General features: G+C 47.7%; 1 protein-coding gene across 1 annotated transcript in view; it reads right to left on the reverse strand.

The window, feature by feature from the left end:
- Positions 1 to 15,194, reverse strand: part of nrxn3a (neurexin 3a) — a 2,455,668-nt gene that overhangs the window by 1,872,256 nt on the left and 568,218 nt on the right. Inside the window, exon 6 of the mRNA XM_086002654.1 lies at positions 14,767 to 14,928. Within this exon, the coding sequence (XP_085858780.1) occupies positions 14,767 to 14,928 (162 nt within the window). The remainder of the gene's footprint in view (positions 1 to 14,766; positions 14,929 to 15,194) is intronic.

Consider the following 15,194-nt stretch of genomic DNA (forward strand, 5'->3'; position numbering starts at 1 on the left):
TGGAGCACATCTGGGAGGACTTCCTGCGAGCGGGAGATAGGGAGGCCTTTGGTCCTTAGAGCTAGGGTGACTGCTTTCCATACTGTCCCGTTCTCTCGCTCCACTTGACCGTTACCCCGGGGGTTGTAGCTGGTGGTACGGCTCGTGGCGATCCCCCTGGACAGCATGTACTGGCGTAGCTCTTCACTCATGAAGGACGCCCCCCTATCCGTATGGATGTAGCTCGGCATACCGAACAGGCAGAACAGGCTGTTGAGGCATTTAATGACCGTGGCGCTGGTCATGTCTGGGCAGGGGAAGGCGAATGGGAACCGGGAGTATTCGTCCACAATGTTCAGGAAGTAAACATTGCGGTCGACGGACGGAAGGGGGCCCTTGAAATCTAAGCTGAGCCACTCAAAGGGCCGTGTAGCTTTGATTAAGTGGGCTCTATCTGGGCGGTAGAACCGAGGCTTGCACTCAGCGCAAGTGCGACAGTTCCTGGTCAGGGACCAAACTTCCTCAATCGAGTAGGGTAAGTTGCGGGACTTTATGAAGTGGAACAGCCGCGTGACCCCTGGGTGGCAGAGGTCATTGTGGAGGGTCTGTAGCCGATCCCCGGTGGCGCTGGCACACATCCCTCGTGAGAGGGCGTCGGGGGATTCGTTAAGGGCCCCTGGCCGGTAAATGATGTCATAATCGAAGGTGGAGAGCTCGATCCGCCACCTAAGAATCTTATCATTTTTAATCTTCCCCCTCTGTTTATTATTGAACATAAACGCTACCGACCGCTGGTCGGTAAGTAGGGTGAAGCGTTTGCCGGCTAGATAGTGGCGCCAGTGGCGCACTGCCTCCACGATGGCTTGGGCCTCCTTTTCTACGGAGGAGTGTCTGATCTCGGGCCCTTGGAGGGTCCTCGAGAAGAAAGCTACAGGCCGCCCCGCCTGGTTGAGGGTGGCCGCCAAGGCAAAGTCAGCCGCATCACTTTCCACTTGAAAGGGAGTGTTCTCGTCCACTGCCTGTAGCGTGGCCCGCTCAATATCCTGCTTAATGCTTTTGAAGGCGGCATGGGCCTCAGCAGAGAGCGGAAAAGAGGATGCTTTCAAGAGGGGGCGGGCTTTGTCGGAGTAGTTGGGGACCCATTGGGAATAATAAGAAAATAACCCCAGGCACCTTTTCAGGGCTTTGGGAGTGTTGGGCAGGGGCAGCTCCCGTAGAGGGCGCAATCGGTCGGGGTCTGGTCCGATTTCCCCATTCTCCACCACGCTGCCTAGTATGCAGAGGCGCGTGGTGTTGTAAACGCACTTGTCCTCGTTGTAGGTGAGGTTGAGTTTTTGTGCGGTTTTCAGGAACCTCTCGAGGTTCGAGTCGTGATCCTGCTGGTTGTGACCGCAGATGGTGACGTTGTCGATGTAGGGGAAGGTTGCCTGCAAGTGGTGGTCATCGACCATGCGATCCATCTCCCTCTGGAAGACCGAGACCCCATTCGTCACCCCAAAGGGGACTCTGAGGAATTGGAAGAGGCGTCCGTTCGCCTCGAAGGCGGTGTACGGGCGGTCCTCTGGTCTGATAGGGAGCTGGTGGTACGCTGACTTGAGGTCGATGGTGGAGAACACCCGGTATTGGGCGATTTGGTTCACCATTTCTGATATGCGGGGTAGCGGGTAGGCGTCTAGTTGGGTGTACCTGTTGATCGTTTGGCTATAGTCGATCACCATCCGTTTCTTCTCGCTACCCCTTACCACCACCACTTGGGCGCGCCACAGGCTATTGCTGCATTCAATAATGCGCTCTTTCAGGGGCCTGTCTCCCTCAGTCGCGATAAACCGCCTGTCCTCCCAGCTGTACCTCCTGCTTTTGGTCGCTATTGGCCGGCAGTTAGGGGTAAGGTTCGCGAATAGCGAAGGCGGCTTTACCTTCAGGGTAGCCAGACCACACACTGTGAGGGGCGGCTGGGACCCACCGTAATTGAGCGTGATGCTTTGGTGGTAGCACTGGAAATCCAGGCCCAAGATCACGCTCGCACATAGATTCTTCATGATTAATACTTTAAAATTATCGTATACAGTTCCGTTAACGGACAATTGTACCGTGCAGTAACCCATAATGGTCGATGTCTGGGTTTTATCAGCCATGGAGATGGTACCCCGAGTAGGGACCACCTTTAGGGAGAGTTGTTGTACCAGTTCAGGGTGGATAAAACTCTCCGTGCTTCCACTGTCAATTAAACATTTAACCCTGCACCCGTTTACCTCGATGTCCACCATTGATTTGGATAGCGGGTGCGGCCTGGTCTGGTCCACTGTGACCGATGCCACTGTAGGGCCCTGATTGAGACAAGATGGCGTCCACGCTGTCTGCTCACAAGATGGCGGACCCCACGAGGTCGGGCAAGATGACGTCCAAGATGGCCTCTCCCACGGCGCACACGCGGCGGTGGCGGGTTTTCCGGCGGGGTTCCCTCTGCACACCTTCCCGAAGTGCCCCTTCTTACCGCACTTAAAGCAGGTGGTGCCTTTCGCCGGGCACAGGTTTCTGGTGTGCTTCGGCTGCCCGCAGAAGTAGCAGTTGGGTCCCTGACGCGTCGCAGCTGTCGTAGGGCTTCTGGGGGGAGAGCGGGGCCCCGACGGTGTTGGGCTGCCGGGCGGGGAAGATGCCTTCCAAGATGGCGGCGCCCTTGGTGCACACGTGGCGGCGTGGACGGCGCGGGCTGAAGAGTAGGCGTCCGAGTTTCTCTGGGCCACATCCAGGGATCGTGCTGTGTCCGCAGCCTGTTTCAGGTCCAATCCCGTTTTTTCCAGCAGTCTCTGCCGGATGTAAGTGGAGCTGAGGCCTGTGATAAAGGCATCGCGAACAAGCTCGTCAGTGTACACTGCGGCTTTTACATCTTGGCACTTGCAGTCTTTGCCAAGCGTTTTCAGGGTGCCTAGGAACTCCTCCACCGATTCCCCAGGTCGCTGTGCGCGAGTAGCGAGCAGGTGCCTAGCATACACCTCATTCGTAGGCTGCTGGTAATGCGCCTTTAAGATGTCGCAGGCGGCCGGGTACGTGTCGGCGTCTTGGATGAGGGGGTAAACCCGGTGGCTTACCCAATTCCGCAGAATTCCGAGTTTCATACTCGCAGCGTCCGTAGCGTCTTTGACGGCTGCGGAATTGTCCAGGAAGAATTCCATACACATAAACCAGTGTCCGAAGCGTGCCGATGCGTCCGAAGCATGCTGGTCCAAATCCAAACGTTCGGGTTTCAAGAGTTGATCCATTGTGTTGAAAATTAAGTCAATAAAATTGATGTGCCTCAATAAATCCAAGACTCGATGTTAGCGAAACAAAACAAGGCTTTTATTGACTTAGAAGGTAACACACAGAGGAGAATGTATCTTCCATCCAGAGGTCTGCCGTACTGGATGTGCTGCAGGCTGGGCCAGCTTACATAGGAGCCAGGTATGGGCGGAGCCCTACACACAGTACAATACAATGGAAATGAAACTGAAACCAACCACAGTCACAGGCAGAGAAATACTGATGAGTGATGAATGGAATATTTCATCAGATCCTCATCATCATCTTTCTCTTCCTCCTCCTCTCCCTCTTCCTCCTCCTGATGTGGTCCCGCAATCCCTGGTGGCAAGGGCTGGGCCCTCATGATGGCCAAGTTGTGGAGTATGCAGCAGACCACCACGAAATGGGACACCCGCTCAGTCGAGTACTGGAGGGCTTCTCCCAAGCAGAAGGCAGCGGAACCGTTGCTTGAGCACCCCGATGGTCTGCTCGATGATGTTCCTGGTGGCAGCATGGCTCTCGTTATATGAGCGTTGGGCAGGAGTGTTGGGGTTGCGGAGGGGAGTCATGAGCCAGGTGGAGAGCGAATAGCCCTTGTCGCCGACCAGCCAGCCGCAAGCTTGACGTGATGGCTGCAAGAGTGCTGGTACACCGGTCTGGCACAGGATGAAGGCATCGTGGCTGTTGCCAGGAGAGCAGGCATTAGCATGGAGGATTCACCGTCTGTGGTGGCACACCATCTGCACGTTACGTGAGTGATAGCCTTTGCAGTTACGGAAGATCTCAGGATTGTTACGGAAGATCTCAGGATTGTTATGAGGTGCCCGCAAAGCCACAAGGGTGGAGTCAATGGCGCCCTGCACTGTGGGGAATTCCGCTATCCTGGCAAAGCCACATGCACACTCGTCCTGCTTCTCTCTGGTGATGGGGAAGGAAATGTAGTCCCTTCTCCTACTGTAGAGAATCTGTGACCTCCTGGATGCAGCGATGGATGGCAAACTGTGAGATGTTAACTATGTCTTCTGTTGCAGACCGCAAGGATCCGCTGGTGAAGAAATTGAGGGCGACGGTGACCTTGACTGCCACTGAGAGAACCATGGTCACCCTGATCTGAGGCTGGAGGTCTGGTTGCAGGAGGAGGCAGAGTTCTGTGACCACCTCCTTGGTGAAGCGGAGCCTTCTAATACACTGTTCCTTGCTTAACTAGAGGTAGGAGAAGTGCTCTCAGAATACCCTTGGAGGGTAAGGCCTCCTGCAGGGCATTCTGAAGGGGGAGGGTGAAGTTGTCGTGCTGCATACAGGTACCAACGATATAGGTAAAAACCGGGGTGAGGTCCTAAAAGCTGAATATAGGGAGTTAGGAGGTAAATTAAAAAATAGGACCTCAATGGTAGTAATCTCAGGATTGTTACCAGTGCCATGTGCTAGTCAGAGTAGAAATGGAAGGATATTTCAGATGAATATGTGGCTAGAGGAATGGTGCAAGGGGGAGGAATTCAAATTCCTGGGACATTGGAACCGGTCTGGGGGAGGTGGGACCAGTACAAACTGGACGGTTTGCACCTGGGCAGGACAGGGACCGACGTCCTAGGGGGAGTGTTTGCTAGTGCTGTTGGGGAGGGTTTAAACTAAAATGGCAGGGGTTTGGGAACCTGCGCAGCAAGACAGAGGACAGGGAAGCAAGCAAGCAAAAGGATGGAGAAAAGCAAAAGTGGCAGTCAGAGAAATCAAGGGTGTAAATCAAACATGGCCACAGTAAATACTAATTCTAAAAGGTCTAAGAGTGTTAAAAAAACAAGCCTGAAAGCTTTGTGTCTTAATGCGAGCAGCATTCATAATAAGGTGGATGAATTAGCTGCACAAATAGAGGTAAACGGATATGATATAATTGGGATTATGGAGACATGGCTCCAGGGTGAACAAGGCTGGGAATTCAACATCCAGGGTTATTCAATATTCAGCAAAGACAGGCAAAAAGGAAAAGGAGGCAGGGTAGCATTGCTGGTTAAAGAGGAGATTAACACAATTGTAAGGAAGGATATTAGTTCTGATGATGTGGAATCTGTATGGGAAGAGCTGAGAAATACCAAGGAGCAGAAAACGTTAGTGGGAGCTGTATACAGACCCCCAAACAGTAATGCTGAGGTTGGGAATGGCATTCAACGGGAAATTAGAGACGCGTGCAATAAGGGCACAGCAGTTATCATGGGTGACTTTAATCTACATGTAGATTGGGCTAAGCAAATTAGTAACAATACTGTGGAGGAGGAATTCCTAGAGTGTATACGAGATGGTTTCCTGGACCAATATGTCGAGGAACCAACTAGAGATCAGGCCATCTTAGACTGGGTATTATGTAATGAGAAAGGATTCATTAGCAATCTCGTTGTGCGAGGCCTCTTGGGGCGGAGCAATCATAATATGATACAATTCTTCATTAAGATGAGAGTCAAGTATTTGACTCAGATACTAGGGTCCTGAATTTAAATAAAGGAAGCTACGATGGTATGAGGCGCGAGTTGGCTAGGATGGATTGGGGAACGTTACTTAAAGGGTTGACGGTGGATAGGCAATGGCAAACATTTAAAGATCGCATGGATGAACCACAGAATTTGTTCATCCCTGTTTGACAGAAAAATAAAACAAAAAAGGTGGCTCAACCGTGGCTAACAAGGGAAATTAGGGATAGCATAAGATCCAAGGAGAGGACATATAAATTGGCCAGAAAAAGCAGCAAACCTGAGGATTGGGAGCAGTTTAGGATTCAGCAAAGGAGGACAAAGGGATTAATTAAGAGGGGGAAAATAGAGTATGAGAGTAAGCTTGCAGGGAACATAAAAACTGACTGTAAAAGCTTCTATAGATATGTGAAGAGAAAAAGATTGGTGAAGTCAAGTGTAGGTCCCTTGCAGTCAGAATCAGGGGAATTTATAATGGGGAACAAAGAAATGGCAGACCAATTAAATACATACTTTGGTTCTGTCTTCATAAAGGAGGACACAAACAACCTCCCAGAGAAGTCGGGGAACATAGGGTCTAATGAGAGGGAGGAACTGAATAAAATCAGTATTTGCAGGGAAATGGTGTTAGGGAAATTGATGGGATTGAAGGCTGATAAATCCCCAGAGCCTGATAATCTACATCCTAGGGTACTTAAGGAAGTGGCCCTAGAAATAGTAGATACATTGCTGGTCATCTTCCAAAATTCTATAGACTCTGGAACAGTTCCCATGGATTGGAGGGTAGCTAATGTAACCCCACTATTCAAAAAAGGTGATAGAGAGAAAACAGGGAATTATAGACCGGTAAGCCTGACATTGGTAGTGGGGAAAATGCTAGAGTCCATTATAAAAGATGGAATAGCAGAGCACTTGGAAAACAGTGACAGGATCGGACAAAGTCAACATGGATTGGCAAAAGGTAAATCATGCTTGACTAATCTACTGTAATTTTTGAGGATGTAACTGGGAGAATAGATAAGGGAGAACCAGTGGATGTAGTGTATTTGGACTTTCAGAAGGCTTTTGATAAGGTCCCGTATAAAAGATTAGCGTGCAATGTTAAAGCACATGGGATTGGGGGTAAGGTACTGATTTGGATAGAGAACTGGTTGGCAGACTGGAAGCAAAGAGTTGGAATATAAACGGGTCTGTTTCCGAGTGACAGACAGTGACTAGTGGGGTACCGCAAGGATCGGTGCTAGGACCCCAGTTATTCACAATATATATTAATGATCTAGACGAGGGAACTAGATGTAATATCTCCAAGTTTGCAGACGACACAAAGCTAGGTGGGCGTGTGTGCTGTGAGGAGGATGTCGAGAAACTCCAGTATGATTTGGACAGGTTGGGTGATTGGGTAGATGCATGGCAGATGCAGTATAATGTGGATAAATGCGAGGTTATCCACTTTGGTGGCAAAAACAGGAAGGCAGATTATTATCTGAATGGCAATAGATTCGGAAAAGGGGAAGTGCAATGAGACCTGGGTGTCCTGGTGTACCAGTTGCTGAAGGTAAGCATGCAGTTGCAGCAGGCGGTTAAGAAGGCAAATGGTATGTTGGCCTTCATAGCGAGAGGATTCGAGTACAGGAGCAAGGATGTCTTGCTGCAGTTGTACAGGGCCTTGGTGAGACCACACCTTGAGTATTGTGTGCGGTTTTGGTTGCCTTATCTGAGGAAGGATGTTCTTGCCATGGAGGGAGTGCAGCGAAGATTCACCAGACTGATACCTGGGATGGCAGGAATGACGTATGGAGAGAGATTGGGTCGATTGGGCTTGTATTCGCTAGAGTTTAGAAGAATGAGAGGGGATCTCATTGAACCTTATAAAATTCTAACAGGACTAGACAGACTAGATGCAGGAAGGATGTTCCCGATGGCGGGGGAGTCCAGAACCAGGGGTCACAGTCTAAGGATAAGGGGTAAGCCATTTAGAACTGACATGAGGAGGAATTTCTTCACCCAGAGAGTGGTGAACCTGTGGAATTCTCTGCCACAGAAGGCAGTTGAGGCCAATTCATTAAATATATTCAAGAAGGAGTTAGATATATTTCTTAAGGCTAAAGGGATCAAGGGATATGGGGAGAAAGCAGGGACAGGGTACTAAATTTGAGGATCAGCCATGATCTCATTAAATGGCGGAACAGGCTCAAGAGGCCGAATGGCCTACTCCTGCTCCTATCTTCTATGTTTCTATGAGAGCCCTGATGGCCCTCCTCTTCCCTCTGGCCACATGTTCCATTCTTTCTCACTGCCTCCACCGTAGATCCTGGAAGGTGAGGTCGACTGCCAGTACAGCCCCCATTAATGTAACCAAATGTAGCAGTTTGATTTTTTTAAGAATAAATGTAGATACTTTTTAGTTGCCACAACACAATACTAAATAACCTTGAAAATACAGAATGAGACGGTTGCACTATGTGAAACGGACAAAAAAAGCACTGAAACGCCACTAACCTACAGCTGCAACTCATTACTAATATTCCCTTTAAATAATGTCCCTGGAGCCGGCTTCCTGTTGCTTCACGCCAGCTCTCCCTCTCACTGTTTCCTCCAGGCGCTAAGGTAGCTGGCGACAATCAATTTTGCAGATCGGGCGGTCAGTGAGTGTTGCACACTCACTGACGTCACGATCCACCTGGCGTTGAGGCTCCCGGCGATAATTGTTAGTCGTAGTTCTGCTAGGGGAGCGGGATTTGACGTGCGGTGTTGGATTCGCCTCGCCCCTGCAATGCTGCCTTAGTGCCCAATTAGCGCCATCTGCTGGTGCTAATGGGAGGCACTAAGGTACCGAATTGTTCGCCTTTTCTTTTCTTTCTTAAAAATAGCGTGTATTTTTCAGACAAATGCTCAAGTATTAGTTCAGTATTGTTCAGACTGTTCAGTATTCACATAAAATAAATCAACATTTCTAATTTAATATGCAATAGAGCTCACCAATGTTTGGATGGGAGCGTTAATATTCATATTTTTTTTACAGCAAAATCGATGTGCAAAAGCCCAGGTCCGTAGTGCAGGATGCCACCAAGATTGAAAACAGCAGGAGAGGATACGATGAATCAAAACAACACCAAGTTTGGATTTTAAAAGTCTATGCAGCAGGGGTTCCTAATTAAATTCATATAAGGTCCCCCTTAACTCATTCATCAATCTTACTGAAGTCTGGATGGGACACAACTTCAATCCTGTTTTTCTATCATGTGAATGCAAGTCTGCCTCTCTATGATACTTCATCTATCTCTGTTACACTCCCCTGTCTTTCCTTCTATTTCACCCCTTTCTCTCCTCCCTAGGTACTGAGGCCAACTGGAGTGATAATATTGCAGCTAAGGTTTCAAAGAACATTGATGTGACAGAAAATCATTGGTAGCAGAGATTGGAGTCTCTTGCCATCTATACAGGAAGTTTTACACACGTTTGATAAAAATTCTGTATTTCCAATGTGCATTTGGTAACTTCAACTCAGTTGAATCGAAACTCAGCTTTTAAAAAAAAATAATTCCTTTTTGAACATTATGTCAATTTATTCCTTTTAAAAAAAAGTTTTCCTTCATGGTCTCACCCCCATTCCCACTCTACAATCATCACCAGCCTTACATCCTCTCGGAAACCCGAGCCTTCTGTGTATTAGCCCCCGCCTCCGCTCTATCTTTGGTGGCACAGCTGTCAGCCTCCTTGGCCCCATTCTCAGGGGCACCCATCTTCAAACCCTTCCTTCTCTTCTTCACTCCCTGCTTTTGAAAGCATCCTGAAAACCTATCTCTTCAACCAACCTCTCTTAGCTCCTCCACAAAGTCTCGGCATTTCTTTCCCTCTGTAATGCCAACGTTAATGGTGCAATATAAATGCAAATTGTTTTATTGCCATATCTTCTGCCCAATTTTCTCCCCTTTATCTTTCTTTTCTTCTTCCTCTCCCTGCTATTTTTAATTTCATCTTTTCTCTTCCTTAACAGCCAACATTTTAACACCATCGGTCATTCAATGTGAGTCATTCGCTGGCAATAAGAGTTATATAGTATATAGACTGAATAAGCAGACTGAAACAGAAGGTAGACAGTAGCTTTTGGGGCCATTTGAGTGTGCCACTCTGCCATCTATTCCTCTAATGTTGCTGCTCTGTTTCTCTCTAGGGGCCATAAATATAAGATAGTCACTAATAAATCCAATTCAAGAGTTCAGGAGAAACTTCTTTATCCAGAGAGTGGTTAGAATGTGGAGAAACATAGAAGATAGGAGCAGGAGTAGGCCATTCGGCCCTTCGAGCCTGCTCCGCCATTCAATGAGATCATGGCTGATCATCCAAATTCAGTACCCTGTCCCTGCCTTCTCCCCATATCCCTTGATCCCTTTAGCCTTAAGAAATATATCCAACTCTTTCTTGAATATATTTAATGAACTGGCCTCCACCGCCTTCTGAGGCAGAGAATTCCACAGGTTCACCACTCTCTGGGTGAAGAAATTCCTCCTCATTTCAGTCCTAAATGGCTTACCCCTTATCCTTAGACTATGACCCCTGGTTCTGGACTCCCCGGCCATCATAAACATCCTTCCTGCATCTCGTCTGTCCAGGCCTGACAGAATTTTATAGGTTTCGATGAGATCCCCTCTCAATCTTCTAAACTCCAGTGAGTATAAGCCCAACCGACACAATCTCTCCTCATACGTCATTCCTGCCATCCCAGGTATCAGCCTGGTGAATCTTCGCTGCACTCCTTCCATGGCAAGAATGTCCTTCCTCAGGTAAGGCGACCAAAACTGCACACAATACTCAAGGTGTGGTCTCACCAAGGCCCTGTACAACTGTAGCAAGACATCCTTGTTCCTGTACTCGAACCCTCTTGCTCGCTATCACATGGAGTAGTTGAGGCGAATAGCACAGATGCATTTAAGGGGAAGCTAGATAAACACATGAGGGAGAGAGGAATTTAACGTTGTGCTAGGGTGAGATGACGAGGGGTTGAAAGAGGCTGATGTGACGCATAAACACCAGCGTGGACCAGTTGGGCCGAATGGCCCGTTTCTGTGCTGTACATTCTATGTAATTGTATGCAATTGTCCACACGATGCAGTGATACCAATATACATAGAATTACATAGAATATACATTTGGCCCAACAATCTGTGCTGGTGTTTGTACTCCACACAAGCCTCCTCCCATTCCATCTACCTCATCTCAGCCTTTCAGCATATTTTCTATTCCCTTTTCTCTCATGTACTCGTCTAGTTTCCTTTTGAGAGCATCTAAGCTATTTTCCTCAATCACTCCCTGTGGTAGCGAGTTCCGCATTCTAACCACTCTCTGGGTAAAGAAATTTCTCCTTATTTCCCTGTTGGATTTATGAGTAACCATCTCACATTTATGGCCCTTGTATTGGATTCTCCCATAAGTAGAAACATTCTCTCCACCTCGATCCTGTCCAACCCATTCATAATTTAAAAGACCTCTACTGGGTCTCCTCTAAGTCTTCTCTTTTCTAAAGAAGAGAGCCTCAACCTGTTCAATCTTTCCTGATACAATTGTAGAACAGAAGCCCTTGCAGGTTAAAAGACACGAGAGAGAAAAGTTCAGAGGCATAATCACCACAGTTGGTTTCGATAAAAGGAAGCACTGTGGCTTATAAGCTTCTATCTAGATGCTACTAAGCACCATGCAGAAATCCACTTTGCAAGTGTGAATAATTAAATTCACAGAGCTGTTCTAGTCAGAAATTACTACCTTTCTCAAGCTTGACTCATGCTGTTTAAGTATCTCTCAACTTTTTCAATCTTTTTTTTCCTCCATCATCTGTCAAGTTATGCATTGTCTAAAATCTCTTCAGACTTACTTGAAATGACAAAAAGAAAAAATAAATCGTCTGTGATAACCTGAGGTATCAACCAAGAGCCATTTTGCAAGCAAATTACACCGTGAGCTTCAAATCTCCCTCAGTGTCCTGTCTATCACCATTTGTTATACTGCAACAATTCTCAGGCACAAATCAGCTGAAATATTGCCAAACTTTCTATTCTTTACTCTGTGGAAATATCTGGTAATATCATGACTCTTGTGTGTGTAACAAGGCAGTGAGTGTGGGCTTACATCGCAAGGAGCAGGAGTCGACCATTCAGCCACCCAGGCCTATTAGGATCATAGAAACAGGAGCAGGCCATTCAGCCCCTCGAGCCTGTTCCACCATTCAATGAGATCATGGCTGATCTGTGACCTAACTCCGTATACCCGCCTTTGGCCCGTATCCCTTAATGCCTTTGGTTAACAAAAAGCTATCAATCTCCGATTTAAAAATTAACAACTGATCTAGCATCAATTGCCGTTTGCGGAAGAGAGTTCCAAACTTCCACCACCCTTTGTGTGTAGAAGTGTTTCCTAACTTCACTCCTGGGGGCAGCACGGTGGCATAGTGGTTAGCACTGTTGTCTCACAGCGCCAGGGACCCGGGTTCAAATCCGGCCTCGGGTGACTGTCTGTGTGGAGTTTGCACATTCTCCCCGTGTTTGCGTGGGTTTCCTCCGGGTGCTCCGGTTTCCTCCCACAGTCCAAAGATGTGCGGGTTAGGTTGATTGGCCATGATAAAAAATTGGCCCTTAGTGTTAGGGGGGATTAAATACGTGGGGTTACGGGGATAGGGGATAGGGCTTGGGTGGGATGGCTGTCGGTGTAGGGACCGGGTGCTAGGGTTTGGATGATCAGCCATGATCTCGTTGAATGGCGGAGCAGGCTTGAAGGGCCGAATGGCCTACTCCTGCTCCTAGTTTCTATGTCTGGCTCTAATTTTTAGACTATGCCCCCTAATCCTAGACTCCCCAACCAGCAGAAATAGTTTCTCTCTATCTACCCTACCTGTTCCCCATAATATCTTGGCACAGGGTAGATTGAAGCAATGCCACAAACAAGTTAGTTGCTTTATGATTTTTTTTCGATCTGTCTAGTCCGGTTTGTATGTATAAGCACAGAAACGTAACACATTGGAATGATCCCCAAAACGTGTACCTCAAATCAATTTCTAATGAGCCTTTTGACTATAATTTATTTCTTTGTTCTCTTTGTCAGCCAGTAACAAATAATATGAAACCTTCACAATAGGTGAGTCAACAAGCTCTCACTGCAAACCACACTTAAACCTTTATCGCTGCTGTACCTTTCTTGAGAATTTCATAATACTTAAGATGCAATCGTCTCTCTCCACAAGTACCTGTGCAGCGAGTTCTTATGATCTGCTGTGCACTGCCTGAAAGGGTGTTAGAAGCAGATTCGATAGTAACTTTCAAAAGGGAATTGGGTAAATACTTAAGAGTCATACGGCACAGAAGGAGGCCATTCGGCCCATCAAGTCCATGCCGGCTCTCTGTAGAGCATTCCAGTCAGTCTCATTCCCCCGCTCTATCCCCGCAGCCCTGCAAGTTTATTTCCCTCGAGTGCCTATCCAGGGAAATAAACTTGAAAATGAAAAATTTGCAGGGCTATGGGCAGCACGGTGGCATAGTGGTTAGCACTGTTGCCTCACAGCGCCAGGGACCCGGGTTCAAATCCGGCCTCGGGTGACTGTCTGTGTGGAGTTTGCACATTCTCCCCGTGTTTGCGTGGGTTTCCTCCGGGTGCTCCGGTTTCCTCCCACAGTCCAAAGATGTGCGGGTTAGGTTGATTGGCCATGATAAAAATTGGCCCTTAGTGTTAGGGGGGATTAAATACGTGGGGTTACAGGGTTACGGGGATAGGGCTTGGGTGGGATGGCTGTCGGTGTAAAGGACCGGGTGCTAGTGTTTGGATGATCAGCCATGATCTCGTTGAATGGCGGAGCAGGCTCGAAGGGCCGAATGGCCTACTCCTGCTCCTATATTCTATGTTTCTATGAAAGAGCAGGGGGGAGTGGGACTAATTGGACAGCTCTTTCAAAGAGATATGATGGGCTGAATGGCCTCGTTCTGTGCTGCACGATTCTGTGCATCTATAATGACCTGTGCTGCATTACTAATGGTGTTATTTGATGATCCCAACTTGTAACTTTTGCGCCAACACTGTTTTCTACATCAAAGTAAATGTGGCAAAATGAAGCTGTAAAACCAACGGTGTCTCCCAATTTCTTATCTGGTTATCAGAACCTTTACCAACAAAACCAGTGCCAAATTTACCACCAGTCACTTTTGGCATGAATGGAAGCAAAGCAGTTCCACGGTGCAAACGGTCAGCGCAATGACCCCGGTGTACCATCCCTCTCGTGACGTTAGCCCCTCATTCCTTTCGCACATCCCTCCCATTTGCACCAAAACCCCCAATCATTCAATACATTATTATGGAGAAGGTGCAAAAGAGATTTACAAGGATGATACCAGAACTGAGAGGTTATAACAAATGTTCCCCCTAATTTTTTTTTTGGGGTGCACGGCCCCTTTAAGGGGCGGTGCGGCCCATTCACAGTTTCACGCATGTGCCAAACTTAACATTGGAAAAGCCAGACCCGGGCTGCGCGGGTCCAGCAAACAGCTGCATGGCTTAGAGATTGTTGTAGGTTATAACTATCAAGAAAGACTGAACAGGCTGGGGCTCTTTTCTCTAGAACAGAGAAGGCTGAGTGGTAACCTAATAGAGGTTTTTAAAATTATGAAGGGGATTGATAGGGTAGACGTAGAGAAGATGTTTCCACTCCTAGGGGAGTCCAAAACTAGGGGACATAAATATGAGATAGTCACTGATAAATCCAATAAAGAATTCAGGAGAAACTTCTTTACCCAGAGAGTGGTGAGAATTTGGAACTCGCTACCACAGGGAGTAGTTGAGGTGAATAGTATAGATGGCTTTAAGGGGAAGCCAGATAAACACATGAAGGCGAAAGGAATAGAAGGATATGTTGCTAGGGTGAGATGAAGTAGGGGTGGGAGGAGGCTCGTGTGGAGCATTAACACCGACATGGACCAGTTGGGCTGAATGGCCCGTTTCTGTGCTGTGCATTCTGTGTAATGTGTAATTATCAAAGCCACAAGAGCAAAACAAATGGAACCGCCGACCTTACCTCTCTGAGGCATCCCATAAAGTTGTTGCTGACGGGGGAGCCGGGCAGATCCGCTGTACTAGGACTCCCGCCGACGTAGAAAAAGTCGTCAGATCCCAGCATGGTGTAGTCTTCCTGGGTGTAACCCGTGGTCGTGAGGATGCCATCCACCGAAATGGTGACCTATGCAAAGGATATAATGAAAAAAAAACGGCCAACAGTGACCTTTACACATTGTGCTGCCTGGCGCCTGCCTGTGATTGTAGATTTTTTTTGTGTGCTTATTTCAGGTTTACATTTTGAACCTAATCCTCGAGTTAATACTCGGAAGTCCCATTTTCTGGTCTGTGTTTATACAGTAGCATATTTGTAGTAGGAGATTCTTTCGTTTCATTTGCCCATGCTTGTAGGTTCGTCTCGCTGCTAATCCATGAATGATTTCCACTTGG

This window comes from Somniosus microcephalus, chromosome 12 (assembly GCF_052327205.1).
Source record: "Somniosus microcephalus isolate GS21.2 chromosome 12, FLI_Smic_1.0, whole genome shotgun sequence".
Taxonomy (NCBI): Eukaryota; Metazoa; Chordata; class Chondrichthyes; order Squaliformes; family Somniosidae; genus Somniosus; species Somniosus microcephalus.